This window comes from Rhyacophila brunnea, unplaced genomic scaffold (genome assembly GCF_057557595.1).
Source record: "Rhyacophila brunnea isolate RB1 unplaced genomic scaffold, BYU_Rbru_1.0 scaffold_24, whole genome shotgun sequence".
Lineage (NCBI taxonomy): Eukaryota > Metazoa > Arthropoda > Insecta > Trichoptera > Rhyacophilidae > Rhyacophila > Rhyacophila brunnea.
This window is the reverse complement of record NW_028232904.1, coordinates 4,403,406-4,422,822: the sequence shown is the minus strand read 5'-3', so window position 1 is coordinate 4,422,822 and position 19,417 is coordinate 4,403,406. Positions and strand designations below refer to the sequence as shown.

The following is a 19,417-nucleotide window of genomic DNA, read 5'->3' as shown; positions in this document are numbered from 1 at the left end:
GGGTAGGTAGGTTCCAATGAGGATTTGTGCATGATAAAGTAGACCCAGTTTTATTCCCTTAACCACAAAAAGATACAATCGTTAATACAGGCTCGTACAATGAGATTAATGAATTTTACAATTAATAATTACGTAGATGTGTTGCGAGAAAATAACCAATCCTGAGATCGTGGATGCGACTGTAAGTTAGAACGGCGTTAATACTTGTTATTTGATCTTTCCTCCCCTTGGCTTTTATAGTGATCTGAGACAAAGGAAACACCAAGTTGGTTTGGGACGAATGACCTGTGGGTGCATGTCATAGTTGAGGCGGTTTGCTCAACCGAGTTCACTGACCACAGAATATGCCGATAGCAATTGGTTTGAGATTGATTTGATAGACATACTTAATACTAGTTTTTACAAAGTAACCTAGTTTTAGGGTATTAAAACAAACTTAGATGGTAGCTTAAGCTTTACACTCTGCCTGGAGATCTGTAAGACACCCACAACATGAAGGTAAATTGTGCCACAGACCATTTTTTTTACATCCATGAAGCATTCATGAGAAAAAATTTATTGGTACAAACAATTACATTTTTAAATCACAAAAACCTTTTGTAAATCACATTTGTTTTGTTTATCAGGTAGGATCCTGAACCGCTTCTCGAAAGACATGGGAACTGTCGACGAAATGCTTCCAAAGGCGTGGATCGAGGTGCTGCAGATATGGCTGGTATTCTTCAGTATCATCGGTCTGGTGGCTGTCAGCAATCCGATGCTTCTCGTGCCCATCGCTGTCATTATGGTTATCTTTTACTTCGCGCTCTCATTCTATCTAAACACTGCTCAAGACGTCAAACGATTGGAGAGTGTGTGTAAGTCATCTTTGCTATTAGCAAATAATCCTTATATTCACAACTTGCCGCTGACACTAAGCCAGCTCGCACATCTAAACTCATCTCAATTGCAAAACGTCGAATAGGTCAATGTGATTTTGTTGGCGTTGTTATGTTATGTTTTCGGCAACAAAAATCTTTACCAACGGCCCCTATCTTTCACGAGGTCCAGTCATGGCCCCCAAAAAGGGGGGGCTGACAGGACTCTAGCCTGGGGTCCCGGGATCTTTGACGGGTCCCTACCTATCGCTATAGATAGAGGCAGTGTGACACTCTACAGTAGCGTTTTCCAAATAGTGTACCCGGTAAAATTAATGTATATATTTTTAGTGTTTTTTTTATATTATAATACATCTATTTGAATTATGGAGTTGTCGAGTATCGATACACAATTAAAATTCTATCGTACAACCACATAATTTTAAACAATAACATTATTGAATATATCACTATTCGTGAGAATTTGTGATGAGTGTTTAAATCATTTATCTGGTCGATTCGCCACGCCAGGCTAGAGCCCTGTCAGCTCCCCCTTAGTAGGGGCCATGATTGTAACCTTGTAGTTTAAAAATAACAGTTGATTTTGCATTCAACAAATTTCACCCAACATGCAGCGCAGGGTATCAGTGTATGTACACTATTTGGAAAACGCTACTGTAGAGTGTCACACTGCCTCTATCTATAGCGATAGGTAGGGAACCCGTCAAAGATCCCGGGACTCCAGGCTAGAGCCCTGTCAGCCCCCCCTTTGTGGGGGCCATGATTGTAACCTTGTAGTTTAAAAATAACAGCTGATTTTGCATGCAACAAATTTCACTCAACATGCAGCGCACGGTATCAGTGGCGAGGGGTGGAGGTAGGCTGATAGGTAGACATAAATAGTGCACACTAAACATCTTATTTGGCATACAATATTAAAAATTGTAAAATAAAGTGGAGGTAGGCTGTTAAGATTCGTCACGAATAGTGCACACTAAACATCTTATTTGGCATACAATATTAAAATTTGTAACATAAATAAATTCTTAGGTTTTAAGGTGATGTCTTTACCTACCAGAGGCACCTAGCGGAAAAATACGAAGCTTGCAATTTGAGACATTTGTTGATAATTTGTAATTTAAACTGTATTAATTAATAAATATGTATGTGAAAACATTAAAAAGACAAATATTTTTTATTTTAAGTCAAAGATAAACTTAAATTGTAAAAACTGTTATAAAATGTGAATTTGTCACAGGATCCCATCTTATAATTACATATATTTTATAGTCATATTTATTATTTAAATTTAGTTTAAGTTTTCTATGCTGACCTTAAGAGATTTTTGACTTCATTCATGGTTTTATTATTTTATATATTCATTTTAACAAACATCGATTTTTATAAAAATATAAATGTGTATAACTTGACATCCTTTTTTTAAATTTCAAAATTATGAATGGTTTAATGGCATAATTTTAGATATTTTATAGATAAATGAATATTTTTTGACTATTATCTACTATGGCTTGGATTAGGCAGGGTTTAATTGAATTTTAAACACTAACAAACACTATACACACATTGTAGTCTTAGTTTAGTGAAAACAAATACGTTTCACTGATAAAGTTTAGTGTGCTCTATTTATGTTGGATCTTAACATCCTTCGCCATTGACGTGTATAATCCTGCAATGACGCACTCCGACGATGTCACTGTCCTGACATTCCATCGCCTATGCGCACATTAGAATGTTCCATGTTGCACCCAGTTTTGATTTATGACCATATCTCAATCAAGACGATTTTCAATGTGCGACTGGGCTAAGATATGCACAACACAATATGTTACGTAAAAATTAACGATCCGAATTTATAGACGTTTGGTAAGCCTAGTTATGATATTAGTCCTTGGTGTTAAGAAACATGTCAATATTTAAACATGATTGTTTTATTCAGATCGAAGTCCGGTATTCTCTCATGTGACAGCTGCGTTGAGTGGCATCACTACAATCCGAGCAACGCATTCGCAGACTCGCCTCATCAAAGAGTTTGATTCTCGACAGGTAAATATATTGATAACATAATTTATTACCTGACTTATCATATTTTCCATAATTCTCTAATATTAAAAATTTGGACTGTATTTTTAGAATATGGTTTTATGGTATGGTTAGGCAGGGCTTAAGGCTATACCTCAGTTGAGGCACGGTCTAAAAAGATCGTGGCTATTCGATGCGCTGATTGCGGGTCGCGGGTGCAAATGACGCATGTCAAACGAAATATAATTCGTCATATAAATCCAACATGTGTCCATTTAATGTTCTGTTTATTGTTCTATCAGTAACAATAATAATATATTCATTGACATATTTTCTTTTTAAAGTAAATGGGTAACGTTTTTAGTTATCTTTACACGATTTAAGAATTAATACACCCGTCGCCATCACGAAACAAATTGACGTGTTTCCAGCTCGACGTTCTCTCTCCGAATGGCAGCGAGTCCAAAATTTCGTCGCGCCTACAGTTGAAAATTATTTTCCATTTCACTGATGTATCACCTTAATGAATTTAAAAAAATGAACAACAATATGTGTAATATGTATTCCTAATCCAACGAAAACAAATAAGTATGAATGAAAAAGTATGCACAATTTTGTCATATCGTCTAACTAAAGTATACCAAAACTATTATGGTTTGGTTAGGCAGGGTTAAATTGATTTTTAAAAACTAATCAATACCATCCATAAATCGTAGTCTTAGTTCAATAAAAACAAATAGATATTATGACTAACAAAGTATAATGTGCACTTTTTATGGCGGATCTTAACAGCCAACCTCCACCCTTTGCTACTGCTGTGTAATATTCACCAGAAATGTAATTGTGAATTATACAAAATATAAACCATCAAACATGCCGGCTGTGGGTTCTGGGACAGTCGATTGTTCGGTCATTCTCTTCATTCTCTTTAAGGTGGGAGACCTTCATCTGGTATCAATATACACACTAGAAAAGATCATTTTGTAGAAAAAAGTATGACACCCGAAGGGACTTGAACCGGTATGTGCTGGATTCGCGCCAGTATGCTTTTCCAATGAAGCTACGAGCATCTTACTTAACTACGACGATTTAAACTAGTAGTTGTTACTAGGGATTGCAGTACCGGTATTTCAAAACTGGTATTCCAGGATTTATCAATACTGAAATACCGGTTTTAAAAATCCAAAATACCGGAATTTTCGGTATTAAGAAAGCACACTCGTTTACGTTTTTGAAAATGAATTATTGAAGTTATCGGCCCACGTGCTCGTCGTAGGTCAAAATTGAGTTTTTATTGTATTTTCAAACCATGATCCTGGACACTCCTTAAGCGTTGTAGATAATCTATTTATATAATTTTGAAGCCTTATTATCCTTTATAGTTATTTTAAACATTTGATGACTGCATAAAGTATTTTTGTTACATAAAATAGTATTCTTTTAAACCTCTCGCTCTAATGTTTTAGAATATAGTCATATTTCGGTACAAAACTGTGCAGTGGTGTTAAGATTTTTTACATTTATTAATTTTTAAACGCATTTATAAAACCATTAGTATAATTTATTACGAGATAATTTTTGTAAAATATTCACGATAACAAATTATATTGATAATCTCTGTGATCCCAAATTTGACAAGAATTAGGCATTTTATTATTCAAAAAATCGGCAAGATTAACACATTTGAAGATGATTCTAAAGATATTTATTATAAGCTATGTCTTTGACCATTCAAGTGTGATAAACATCTTATGAATAATGATTGCTTTATAATAATTATTGACCTAAGAATAAGGTAGTATTTTTTTGAAATACGCCATTTCTTTTGTCATTCCCCAGTGGTTAAGCTACAACATACGGCCGTAGCCATAAATTGACAAACTATAATTAAAGTAGGGAGTAAAGTCTGCGGCGGGGACTTATTTGCACTTGATGAACTTTTGAGGGCTTTAGTTAAAATTATCAATATATTCAAATTATTTGTAAAAAATCACTAGTTCTACAATTATGATCAATACATATTTTTAAATGTCAACATAATAAATGTAGGTATGTAGGTTTTTGCTATAAAATAATATTTTTAAAAGATTTTAATAGCTATATTTATTGATTCTATCCTACTATACTACTTCTGTTTTTTTCAATGTTTAAGAAATACCGGTATTCAATAAGAAATATCGAAAAACCGGTATTGACATTTTCATTCGGTATTGCAATCCCTAGTTGTTACACATGAAATGTTTATCGAATTGCGTTATGTTAGCTATCAACTTTCTAATGTGTATATGAATGAGATGTTATCAAATTATGTATATTCAATATATCGACTGTGTTTAGGAAAAAGGGCGTAACCCTCGATTTTTCTAATAGTGCTTTTATTAGATATTAACAATGTATACAACTAAATACACGTTCTGTAAAAAGGAAGTAAGCCACAAATGCCGATTTATTATCTAAATTCAGGTTTTAATTGAGCTTTAATTAAGTTTTACTTTAAGGAAAAGAGCATTTACCCTCAATTTTAATGTTTTTTTCTGTAATAACTTCTTTTAATTATTAGTAGATCGAAAAGATTTTACATCAAATCATCAATCATCATGTACCCAATGTCTGTCCCTATTTTTTTTTTTATTAATATTGAACCAAAATCACTCAAAAAACGTTTTTTGCTTCTCCTGTAAAATTTGATCTGTGTGGGTTACACCCTTTTTCCTATACACAGTCGATATAGAATTACATTCTCAAATCTTGTGTCTTATTCGTTGAATAATTGTTGAAATATCATATTTCCACAATTAAACGCAACCAGTCTGGACATAATATTATATTAGCGGGGTTGTTGTCTCGACAGAACAACTACACCCCCAATAGTACCCTGCTTCAAAATCCTGGTCCAAAGGGATGATTTTTACATTTCTATCTTATTAATCTGACATACTATGCATCCTGTCAATAGATCATTCGGACTAACCATCTAAGATACTTCAAATTCTTAATTTTTTACCTTGACAGGTAATGTCGGCTCTTAATAAATAAAAATAAAATAAAAAAGTCTTTTTATTTCTTACAAACAAAAGTAAATGACAGTTAAATGACTATATCTAATGAATATATATATATAACCTATGAATATATCTATTATGTATATATATCTATCTATGGTTGTATTATCTACTTATTTTCTAGTCTATATGATATTAATTATTATTATTTTTTTTTATATTTTTGTATATAATACTGTTAGATAATGTTTATAAATTGAACAATGGTATGTAATTAGTTTGTTTGGTTTGTAAGAACCCCTCTTCGGGTGAAGGCCTCCTCCAAAGTGTTAATCTCTGGCCTCTCTGGTTTCTTTCTCCATACCCGTTGGATTTCGTAGCTAAGTATTTGTCTTGTCTGGGTTGGCCTATTTTTGCATTTAGGTTGCCCATTATTATAAAAGTTTTATATACTTGGTTAATAGCTTTGTTTACATTTGTATAAAAAATACCAATTTCTTCTTCTTTCGCTATTTCTGTGGGTGCGTATACTTGTATGAGAGATAATTCGTTTCGGCTCTTAATACCAATTGCAAAGTTTAGATAATAGTATCACCGGCCTTCCGCGTGTGAAGCTGTGGTATTTTGGGAAATATGATGGTTCGGTCCGCCCTTTGAGGTAGTCTCCTGTGGGAGACTTTCATCTGGTATCAAACGACCTCTCCGGGAAACGACCGAACCGTCGTCTTTTCCATCAGCCTACCGTCGCTTGTCCTTGGGGGCCAGTTCACCTCTGTGCGGCTCCACTTCCACATGGTGGTTCCCTCGGATCGGCCAGCTCGTCGCATCCTTGGGCCGTCGAAGAGTGAGGTGGGACCTGTTGCGCCTACTAGTCACCGCGGTTGTGTGACTAGAGACCAGGGCACCAATCTCAGCTTCCTCGTGAGGTTTTCACGGATGCGCCAGGCGTCGTGCCGGGACACTCCGTGATGGCGCCGGCTCCAAGAATGGACGTCTGGTGATGGGGTTTGGCGTTGGAAGTGGGACCTTGAGTTCTGAGTGTCATCTTCTCGCACGTCCAAGGAGTCGAAGCAGTTTGGCCATAGGTGTCGTGGTTTGCTTCGTGTTAGTCAGGCGAGTGTGATGTATCCTTCCGTGGGCCAGGGTCGACGGATGATGCAGCTGGTCGGAGGAACATTGCTGTGCTGTTGATGTGTGAGGTGTGATGTCGAGACGCAGGTGGTCGCGGCATCGGATGTATCCTACCGGAGGCCAGGGTCGACGGTTGATGCAGCTGGTCGGAGGAACATCGCTGTGCTGTTGATGTTTGAGGTGTGATGTCGAGACGCCGGTGGTCGCGGCATCGGATGTATCCTACCGGAGGCCAGGGTCGACGGTTGATGCAGCTGGTCGGAGGAACGTTGCTGTGCTGTTGATGTTTGAGGTGTGATGTCGAGACGCCGGTGGTCGCAGCATCGGATGTATCCTTCCGGAGGCCAGGGTCGACGGTTGATGCAGCTGGTCGGAGGAACGTTGCTGTGCTGTTGATGGTTGAGGTGTGATGTCGAGACGCCGGTGGTCGCGGCATCGGATGTATCCTTCCGGAGGCCAGGGTCGACGGTTGATGCAGCTGGTCGGAGGAACATTGCTGTGCTGTTGATCGATGGCGGCGTCACGTCTTGGGATGGAGCCGATGTCGATGATGCTGTTGTCGGGCGCTGATGTCCAGTGTTAGGGACCACGCGGCTTTTGCGCGGCCCCCAGCATTGTCTTGCTATGCTGGCTGTCAGGCGTCACTGGGGTGCTGATGTCCAGGGTTCGAGACCACGCGGCTTTTGCGCGGCCCCCAGCATTGTCTGGCTATGCTTTCTACATCGAATGAACTCGCGGGAGTACGTTCCGCGCGATCTCGTGCGTCATTTCCGCTGCGAGAAACGCATCGCCGCGTGTCTCGATGTCGCGATTGCACGCGCGAAACAAGGTCAATTTGACGTTTTAAATACCGGCCGTGTGTTTCTCCCCCGGTAGAGTGAGTACTCGCAAATGTCACTGTTTGAGGAAGTTCACAGTTGTACTCACTCTGCTGGCGTATCTCAGGGTCGATGCTGGCTCCGGTGGACACAATTCTGCCCACAAGCCCCACGTTGAGGGGCGATCACTTATCACCGGCCTTCCGCGTGTGAAGCAGAGATAGCAGGCCGTGATAACGTCAAGTTCAAAGCGGGGGTGGGGGACAGAAACGCACGGGGTATTTTGACAAGGCTGGTTTATTGGTCGTTACATGTTATTGTCATGGCGGTCGGTTGGTAATTGGCGGGCTGCAACGTGGTGTCGCGGCTGGGCTGCTGATTGATGCTTGGCATCCGAGGCGAGTCAGTGCTTGCGGCGTGGCGATCTGCCGATGTCAGATGTGGTCTTTTTGGCGGGCTGTCCGGAATGCTGGCTTGGCTTCGCGTCCGAGGCGAGCGAAGGCGAGAAGAGATTTTGCGGTCGATGCTGTTGGTTCGGCGGTTGATGTAAGAGAGAGCTTTTTGCGCGCGTTCAACTGACAGGCGGCGTCAGTGTTGCCATATTTTGAAAGAGGAATTATAGTACAGAGCCTCCAAAATTATAGTATTTGGAGATAAAATATAGTACGCGTTGTCATCTGTTGAAAATGAAAATTTTCCCGATTTTTCATAGTCGGCTTGTTTTTTTTAGGAAAAATATTTCGTCGCGGGCCGCAGGTTCCCGATTTTTCGTGGTCGGCTTGTTTTTTTTTGGGAAAAATATTTCGCCGCGGGCCGCAGATTTCCAAATTTTCGAAGACCACTCGATTGCGAAATGGCAAATGCAGAATTATAGTACTTTTATATAAAATTATAGTACGATTTTCAAAATTATAGTATTTTGGGCGTACTATACCTATTTTATATCGTACATAGTACGCGGACCAAAATTATAGTACAAATACTATAATTATAGTACGGTTGGCAGCACTGCGACGGATTGACTAGTGGCGGCGCGAGCGGCCGTTTTTGATAGACCGCGTCTGTTTTGGCGGGAGTTTGACGAATTTGAATTTCAAGGAGACGGGTTCCGCTCGGCCGAGGGTTGCGATCACCGCGAAGACTGGACGTAGGCTGTGGTATTTTGGGAAATATGATGGTTCGGTCCGCCCTTTGAGGTAGTCTCCTGTGGGAGATTTTCATCTGGTATCAATAGGTATACATTTTTTTAACTGTCATTCATAACTTGTTCATTGATAAATATTTGTTTTTACAACAGGACACTCACACGGTGGCATGGTATCAATACTTAGCCAACAGTGGTACCCTTGGATTCTGGCTGGACATGGTCTGCATTCTGTTCCTGGCCTGCGTCTGCTTTTCATTTATCTGCGCTAAAGAAGGTAAATAGCTATCACAGTAAAAGACTACACGTTATCGCTGCTCTCATGATCCAGTGCCTAAGGCGCCGTAACTTTACTAAAAGTCCAACTGTAACGTGAAAATTCAGAAGTTTCTGAATTTTTTTGATCTATGCATGCAATCTTGCAACTTGCACGATACTATGTGTTTACACGTGCATTTTCTTGTTATGGACACGATAATAGATACCGTCAGCAGTAAATCCATGCACGGGTAAACGAGGTATATGGTCTGTCTGCCACCACAAGACAACAATTTTTCTTTATGACTAACAATATACATAGGGTCTTACGACACATTGTTATAAATATTATATTTTACAATATTTCAATATTTAAACTTTAAGAAAAACATTTAAAGTACCTAAATGAATCTAATGTTTTTCCTAATAAATCTAAATAATTATGTGTAATGTTCGATTCGTGTAAATAAATAAATTTTATTGTTTTATAGGCACAGTATATTCAGGCGACGTAGGCCTGGCCGTGTCTCAAACGCTCATACTAATGGGAATGCTTCAGTTTGGAGTGCGCCAGGTCGCTGAGGTTATCTCGCAGATGACAAACGTGGAGAGAGTCCTACAGTATACCACCTTGCCCAAAGAAGAAGGACTAGAGAAAGGAGGTAGGCTGGAAGAAATTCTTATTACTATCTTGACCATACAATGTCCACATCAAAAACCTTAAAAAGCTTGCATTAGAGCAGAGATTCCTAAACTTATTTGGTTCATTGCATCCTTTTCAGAAAAAAAAATACTCAACGAATAAACAGAAAGATGCAATGAAAAATTTACGCGACGATGGATTCTTAATACAACGAAAACTAATAAGTATGAATGAAAAAGTGTGCACAATTTTTTCGTATCGCCCAAAATATACAAAAACTATTATGGTTTGGTTAAGGCAGGTTTTAATTAATTTTTAAAAACTAACCAATACCATCTGTAAAATGTAGTCTTAAGTTCAATAAAAACAAAAACGTATGACTAACAAAGTTTAATGTGCACTATTTATGGCGGGTCTTAACAGCCTACCTCCACCCTTCGCTACTGCAACATTCATTTCCTTTCTCACAAGTCTGTTGTTAAGTTGAAAGGAACTACTAACTACAGTTTTGGGTGAGGGTTGGGCCGCAGTGCATTGAAAGTATTATATTCATCCAGTGTTCCTAATGCACAGCTTAATCTTTTCTCGATTTTATCAAAAGAGCTTCAATTACTAAGTCGTCTGCATAAAAGAAGTGAGTAGCTTCCTCGGATATTGGCTGGTCAATTATAAATGTCATGGTAAAGGCATGCAAGTGACGTGCCTGCACTGTGATCTACTGACCAATCTTGTAATCAAAAATATAAGTGAGTGATAATATTGAGTGATGTTTTAAGGAAATTCAAGCAGCGCACTACACTTGTATGATGTTAGTTCGCCCACCACTGCTTACAAACTATTTTCCAGTTTCTTTTCCTTTAATACTTTCCAATTACATCGAATTAAATTGCCTAATGTAATTATTGTTGTTTCTAGCAATTGCCACGCCTTCACAATGGCCATCGAAAGGCTCCGTACAATTCACAAATGTCAGCCTCTCATATTCGCCGGACGAACCTCCTGTGCTCAAGGATCTCTGCTTCAGTGTCAAAAGTGGATGGAAGGTGAGCTATACAATTTGTAATAGAATATTGAATACAAATAACTAACCAGTGATGCGCATGAGGTTCAAAAACTTGAAAAAGTATTTCAACCAAAGAATTTGGTCTATAAGTAGAAAGAGGCTTAAGGCTCGAATACATTATCATCACGTTATATGCTGTCACACGCTGTCACAGTAAGCTACCGCTACGAGAAAAAGATGTGTTTATCTGAGTATTTAAAATGTTATCAAACTGATGCTCCCATCTCGTAGCGCATTCTGAACCTTTAAACGAACATTGACAGAAATCGCCAGAACTCCAATGAGGTCTTCTCACGCGTATCGCGCTACATCATGAATCGCATTAGTCGGTGAATGTTTCTTTCTACATTCTGCAGGCCTACACACTACTCACATCAAAATTGCGCGTTCTTTGTTTATAGTGGTTTTCACTTCAAATTTTCTATAAAATTATTATCTATGCCTTGTGCTTACGTCTATTATCTATGGTCTGCTGGTTAGGTTCTGTTCAAAATATTATCTATGGATGCAGTATCGCGAGCAATTTTAATTGAAATTTCCATGAATAATGAATAATAATTCAAAATACTAATAAATTAGAGTTGGCACTTTCCATTATTGAATTTATAGAGATAGCGATCATTCAAAAGATTCTCTGGAATGACAAAACCATAGACTAAATTTGTCACTGTGACGTGATCATAATGTAATCGCAGCGATATACGTTATTTCTGTTATGACATTTTAAATGCTTTTTCAAGCGCATGATGTATGCTTCAGTTGGTAAACTCGACACCGTATCTCTCACCATAGTATCTCTGGTCGTAACGATTGACACATTACTCTGAGCAATGTTTGCTCTAGCTAATCGGATTCATGTTGGCATTCCTAAAGCAACGTTTGTATTCATCCACCTACACTACACTTCATCATAATGCATATCTCTTGATAACGGCCTCTGCAACTAGCCTCAAACGTCAATGAAAGAAGAAAAAAGTACACACTGTGGAAAGTGAGATACCCGGGGTTCCAGCGGCTAGCTCAGGTGTCCATCGAACCCCGGATTCACAAAAAAAAGATATTTTTTAAATTAAGGAGAAATTAAATGAAACCACGTCTGTCTCGTGCGTAACTTGGTAATCTTCTTATATTTTACATTTTCTTTACACGTTTACATATTTTGTTTTAACAATAAGTTTCGCAGGTCCGTACATGTTGGAAAAGAGACGCTCACTAACTCTTTTCTCTTTTTCAAATTTCGCATACCCACGCCTCCAGCAAAAAGGACTCTCGTGATTGGCCAAATTTTATCGCGTGATGCTCGAATCACGAATCACGAGGACCACCCCGGCGCAGGCGCGTGGAAATTTGAACGTTGCCGGCAAGCGCGGCAAAATTTATTATATTTGAATAAGTACTTATATTTAATCTTAAAATTATCTCTTTCATCCATCATCATTTATACTTTTTAAATTAAATTAAATTTATCTTAATTACACCTCCGCCCAATATGTGATTTTCACACATCGGACGAAGGCCTTTACTTATGAATAAGAAAAATTACGTAGTTGAGCAAGGAATCAGATTAGATGTTTTATGAAGCCGTTTCTAGAGGTCAGGGTTACGTTTCGACTTATGACTACTAAATGATTATTTTACACCGGGAGAAGCCCGCCTGTAACAGGGGTGTATCAAAAGTATTGTAGATAACCGATTTGTTTATGGAATTGCTCCGAGTTATATTTGTATTATTTTGGAGCAATAAAAATAACGTAAACATGTTACTGTGTTATTAAGTAGATACGATAATGTTTTTTGATGTGTTCTCAGATTGGTATTGTGGGACGAACGGGCGCTGGTAAATCTTCTCTCATCTCAGCACTCTTCAGACTAACCAAAGTAGATGGATCGCTGACTATCGATGGAGTTGAGACCAAGGATGTAGCATTACAGGTACGGTCACCCTGTGTGTGTGTGTGTGTGTATACACATAATTTAAAAAAAATCTCATGCATATACACTAGAAAAAATCATTTTGTAGAATTATGTATATTCAATATAGGTATAGAATGTTACATACTCAAATCTTGTGTCTTATTAGTTAAATAAAAGAAATAGTTTATTAGCTTAGTATTTCATAATTATTCAAACAGATGTCACGGTGTACCTACTTAATTTTTTAGATTTAGTTTAGACAACGCGGATTTACGGCGGAAACAGGGCTTTTTTATTTTCGGAATATATTTACAGTAACCAATACAGCGTCTAAAGCATGATATTTAAAAAAATTAAATAATTCACGGTGGTGCGTCGGTTCTGAGCGGCCGACGCGAGGCGAGAGAAAATCAACGAACCAATCTCCCTCGCAATCTCGCTCGAAGCGACCGGGCTGTCTCTTGCGCATGCGTCGGCGCGTGCTGGCTGAACCATCTGTCACTGCGCACCCCAAAATTAGATTCGACTGCGCAGGTGACGCCATATTGATTCGATGCATGATTTGACATATTTTTACAAATAACGATATTGCTTACGGGCTAGAAACTTCTGTATCGTAGTCGATCTGATCATGTCTGCATGAATCCGCCCAACGATGATTCAGGCCTCATGGCCTTGGATCCACTGAGGATGCCATGGTTTAAGCAGTATCAGTACCTACTTACTTCACAAACCTTGGATTTTTTTTTCAACCAAATGCGTGGATGCTTTATCAATCTTCTCGACAAAAACACCAATTAGGTAGGTACTTTGATACTTAACTAGTGTCATAAACGTAATCCGAACCCGGCGGCATCATGTCCGGTCGGATTTTATTGCAGGGTCAAATTGTTTTTAAACAATCGTCACATTAACAGTTTTAAGAAAATTTTTGACGGTATTTTAGCTCGGTATATCCGATAAGGAGCTTGTTATAAAAGTGAATAAATGTATGGAGAAAATCATAAACTAAAATGCCACGGAATGTTTACTCGTTACATCCGAGATCTTACTATATCCGTGATCGTAATAACCGAGCTCGACTGTATTATATTTTTTATACTGACTTCTTTACTGCTTCAAATGAAATAAGTAGTATAAAACTTAAATCAATTTATATTAAAATTCCATTAAGTACCCTCAGTCGATAGTATTAATTTGATAATATTATATACAATTGAAATAATATCTTTTTGGTTGTTTCCATAATGTTTACAGGACGTACGATCGAACATTTCGATCATTCCGCAAGACCCGGTCCTGTTCTCGGCCAGCATGAGGTACAATTTGGACCCGTTGGGGAAATACGAAGACTCCGCTTTGTGGAATGCTCTGGAAGCTGTAAGTTAATTTATCACATTTGAAGATACCTTCACTGCCGTGCTATTTAGAAGCTCTTAGGTGATAAAAAATAAGTAGTTAGTAACTACTGGAGTATTAATTAACTGAACAAGGGTAATGCTCCAATCATCATGATGACAAAAAGATTTTTGGTTTACTGATAATACCTGGTTGGGCCATTTATGTTCCCATTCCACTCCTTATCTCCTCACCCACCTCCTTATACCCGGTGTTATTGTCACCAGACAATCAATAAGGAATTACGGGTAATGAGAGACGGTGTTACAAAGGACATTCAGTTGCATCTCGATAGCGGGCTTCTAATAACTTTCCGTTGCTTAAGTGATTGACTCAATAGATACAGACTCATTCAGAATCTATCATCATCATTCATACACCCTCACATATAATCCATAAAACTGTGTCACAAAGTGCGGGAGTATACGAACCGGGTGACCCAAAACAACAATACCGCGCGAGCGAAAGTTGAAACCAGATCACAGAGCCACCATACATCATCACAAAAGTCAGTGTCTGGCACTCTATTCCATCGCCCCCACCCCTAGATCCGACCTCCTCATCTTCCCTTAAAATAATTACAGTCCACTTGAAAAGCTCAACCAATACCTATTAATTAAGAATTATGAATTAGCGATTCAAAGAATGGATTTTGATATATCGTACATCCGCAACTAAACCGCCACAAGTCCAAAATTACGTGTTTTGAGTTAATTACTATGTTTCATTGTCTATCGTTCATAGTATATTGTACCGAAAATTTCATATCTCTAAGTCATCAAATTCAAGTCAAAAATTCATTCAATATCTAAATATATTTAAAAAACAGAGTACATAGTTACAAGATAAAAAGAACTTTTTATATACAACGTTTTTAAATTTTCTGTTGAATCATATAAACTTGACTTGACTAGCTTTAACGATTAAAAAAATTTTTACTTGATAGAAATAATACTGAAATGTCATTTTGACATTTCATATTGATTTCCATAGTAATGCACATATATATTAATAATTTAGTTGCTAGGCCCCAGACCCCTAGCAACCAATAATAGTGGATTGGATTACGGATTTCTTCCGAAATAACTTTTCATACAAAACAGAATTAACTGAAAATGAATTCAATTCTGCTTAAAGATGGCTAAAAGTATTAAAAAAATGCATTGGCATCTGGTTCTGATAAAAGTTTAAAATGTCTAGCTAGTCGGGTAGTTAATTAAAAATCGATTGCAAGATTTGTACTGGATCAACAACCAGCGGACAAATTAGAATACGACCTAATAAAAACATTGTAAAAAATGCAAAAGGTAAAAACTTCAAAGCTGATTTTCTCTGTTTGACGTTTTTTGGATTGTGGCAGTTTAGTTGCGGGGGTGCGATATAATATATTAATCTGTCATAATGTTAATATACATGTCATAGCTTAGAATTAGATCAAGCATGTCCAATGAGGAATGGATTTTGATCAATCGCACCATTGGCTCACAGGAATTGAGTTGTAAACATGTAAAAAGAGTGTACAGTTATTAGAACCTCGATATAACGGACTTCGGATATAATTCTGGTGAAATTGTTAAAACCATCCTGTTAATGTTATACATGTTTAAATCCAAGTGTCACCGCTTGTAAACAATGTTCTGTGAATGATAATCTTGTCATACCTCTCGCACTCGAATTCGAGTTATAATGCCGTCTTACTCGTAGAATGAACATAGCACTGACGTTTGCAATGAAGGCCGCTAATTCACATAGCTGCACAGCAGTTGAATTTGTTTATTCTAAGTGAGTAGATGAATTTATTAATCTATTCAATAACTTTACAATGGTTAGAAGTAAATGAAGATGATCCTGGCCTGGGTGCCCAGGCTCAGAACGGCCCAGCGTGGTGGGTCAACCAGATAAGTGAGATAAGCACACATCACAAATTGACCGTAATAGTAAAAAAGGCGCTAATTTACTTTAAATGTTAATTAATGTTGATTATGGTTTTAAAACATGTAGTTATGCGATACAATTTTTGATGTGTGTTGATACTTGACAATTCAATGATTCAAGTGTATGTATGAAAAAATATTAAAAATTGCTAAAAAATATACTAAATACCTCAAACAGCATTTGGAAAAAGTTACTATAGAGCACCATACTGCCTTTAATCTTAGTGATAGGTAGAGGGGCCAACGAAAGATGCTGACCTGGGGGCTCGCTTCAGGGTGTGATTCTGGGTATCATATTATGACAGAAAGTGAAAATCAGGATGGAAGTGAAGATAGCGAGAAAGAAGAAACAACACGTCCAAAAACAGTTAAAGTTATCAGTGATAAGATCGCATCTCGGCGATCTAATAACATTTATTGACTATTCGTCGGATAATGAAATTTAATTATATTACACGCATTTTCGTAATTTTAGAGTTGATTATAAAAAACAGCAGACTTCAAAAGTAAAAACAAAACTTGATTCTCTTTTCAAAGGAGGATTACCGAGAGCAAGCGCGTCTTCATTGAACATTAATGTCGCTTTACAACGGGTGAGTCTAGATATATCATCCGAAGACGAATAAACAGAATTTTGTTTGTGTTTTTATATAACGGACTTTCGCCTTTAACGGACACCCTCTCACCTGTTTTAGTCCATTATATCAAGGTCCTATTGTACTTACATTCAGTTATATGATTGAGATTAAAAAGGGTAAGAATTAACCATGAGCAAGCCCACGTGACCTAGTTGTTATCTTTTTATTATCAGGTGGAGTTAAAAGACTCAATATCAACCCTGGAGCACAAGGTAACAGAAGGCGGGTCAAACTTCAGCTTGGGCCAGCGGCAGCTCATCTGCTTGGCAAGAGCCATCCTCAGGAACAACCGGATCCTCGTTCTGGATGAAGCCACGGCTAATGTGGACCCTCAGTAAGTGGAAAGCATTTGAATTAACTATAGTTAAGTAATGAAGAGGTTGAGCCTTGTTTGACGTTAGATAATAGAAATCTGCCGTTTAGTGACTGGCAACACCAGGGGTAGTCAACTTGGTCCCTACCGACCATTAGTGGGCGTTCCAGCTTTCATGGTGAGCGGCAAGGGTTTTAAAAATATTTTCATTGTGTTTTCATAAAATTCCCTGTGACAATTTAAATTTCAGAAAATATACTATTTGTATCAGCCTCGTATAAGTTTAGTTCATGTTACGTAAGTGAAACTAAATGGCACTATAGTGCGACCGCAAACAAAAGAGCCTCGTCCCAGATTTTCAGGACATATATAAAAAAATTCAAAATCATGCAGTGATCGAAGATGGACTAATTTCCTCTTATCGCATTTCACAATCAATTGCAAAAAGTGGTAAGTAATTATTGTTATATGCTTTAACTTGCTGTAACTCTGATTTATAAATTATATAAAGTAAAGTTACTTCCCTACTTTATAAATCACCATTACTGTGGAACCGGTGGGCGGTTAGAAAAATTTACTACTAACAGAGATGCAAAAGTGGGCGGTAGGTATAAAAAGGTTGTCTACCCCTGGGCTACACCATATTGATAAATTGAGAAACACATGTGACAGGTGGCAGAAGTCAGGTCTATTGTCCACGGAATTCGGACAAGATGATGTTTTACAGTTTCACTAAAAACCTTTGCTCTTTTTCAGAACTGATTTCTTCATTCAGAAAACGATCCGCGAGAAATTCTTCCACTGCACCGTGCTGACGGTAGCCCATCGCCTCAACACGATCATGGACTCGCACCACGTCCTCGTAATGGACAAAGGATCGGTGATGGAATACAATGAGCCGTACTTGCTACTCCAGAATCCCGATTCGCACTTTTACAGCATGGTGCACGAAACGGGGAAAAGTATGGCCGCAACGCTCACGGCAGTCGCAAAAACATCTTTCGAGGGTAGAGGAGGGGTTTGTAATAGTGATTTAGAAATTACCGATGAAAGTAATCGGGTAATTGTTGATGATAATACTAATGATTTAAAATTAGGAGAGAAAAATAATTGTAATGAAATTACTTCAGACGTAAGTTTGCCTAATTCTGACGATCTGTCGGGAGATGACAATTTTGATAATAACACTTAGATTGTAGTTAGTATTGTAAAATTTAGACAAAGAATTGATTTTTTAATTAATTTAATTTATTGTAAATACAGTAGATCGCCAATCACCCGGATTAATTAAAACCAGTTGTATTTGGGATAAACGGACATCTGATTTTCTTTATCTGTGTCCACTAATTAGGTGAACAATTTAGAGACACCGCCACTCCAAGCCATTTCTGTATTTATACCAGTAGCAAAGGGTGGAGGTAGGTTGTTAAGATCCGCCATAAATAGTGCACATTAAACTTGGTTAGTCATACAAATTTGTTTTTATTGAACTAAGACTACCATTTACAGATGGTGTTGGATAGTTTTTAAAAATCAATTAAACCCTGCCTAAAACAAACCACAATAGTTTTTGGATGATACGACTAAATTCTGCACACTTTTTCATTCATACGTACTTATTTGTTTTCGTTGGATTATGGCTACAATATTACACATATTGTTGATTCATTTTTTTAAATTCATTAAACTGTGCTTAAGCCAAGCTATAATAGATAGAAAAATATTATTCTATCTATAAAATATTCGAAGTTATATGTTTTGATTTAATTACATAATGTTAGATATTTTCTAGATAGATGAGTATTTTTTGACTATTATCTTTTATGGCTTTAATACACAGCTTTGGATATTTTATAGATAGAATAATATTTTGAATCTGTTATAGTTTGGTTTAGACAGGGCTTAATGAATTTAAATCAATGAACCAACAATATGTGTAATATGTATTCATAATCCAACGAAAACAAATAAGTATGAATGAAAAAGTGTGCACAATTTTGTCGTATAGCCCAAAGTATACCAAAACTATTATGGTTTGGTTACGCAAAGCTTAATTGGATTTTAAAACTAACCTACACAATCTACACATTGTAGTCCTAGTTCAACGAAAACAAACACGTATGACTGACAACGTTTAGTATGCACTATTTATGTTGAATATCCACAGCCTATTTCACACAGGCATCGCCACTGCTTCACATTAGATGTGACAAAAGGCTAGACGATCTTCTCTCAAATCTCATTTTCTGTTCTAAATATCATGG

General features: G+C 37.5%; 1 protein-coding gene across 1 annotated transcript in view; it reads left to right on the top strand.

The window, feature by feature from the left end:
- Window positions 1–18,465, top strand: part of LOC147068910 (ATP-binding cassette sub-family C member 4-like) — an 80,829-nt gene extending 62,364 nt beyond the window's left edge. Inside the window, exons 15-23 of the mRNA XM_085951252.1 lie at window positions 627–857; window positions 2,815–2,921; window positions 9,146–9,269; window positions 9,742–9,912; window positions 10,809–10,936; window positions 12,766–12,888; window positions 14,128–14,250; window positions 17,014–17,174; window positions 17,910–18,465. Coding sequence (XP_085807378.1) covers window positions 627–857; window positions 2,815–2,921; window positions 9,146–9,269; window positions 9,742–9,912; window positions 10,809–10,936; window positions 12,766–12,888; window positions 14,128–14,250; window positions 17,014–17,174; window positions 17,910–18,345 — 1,604 coding nt within the window. The 3' untranslated portion in view covers window positions 18,346–18,465. The remainder of the gene's footprint in view (window positions 1–626; window positions 858–2,814; window positions 2,922–9,145; window positions 9,270–9,741; window positions 9,913–10,808; window positions 10,937–12,765; window positions 12,889–14,127; window positions 14,251–17,013; window positions 17,175–17,909) is intronic.
- The last annotated feature ends 952 nt before the right edge of the window (window positions 18,466–19,417 follow it).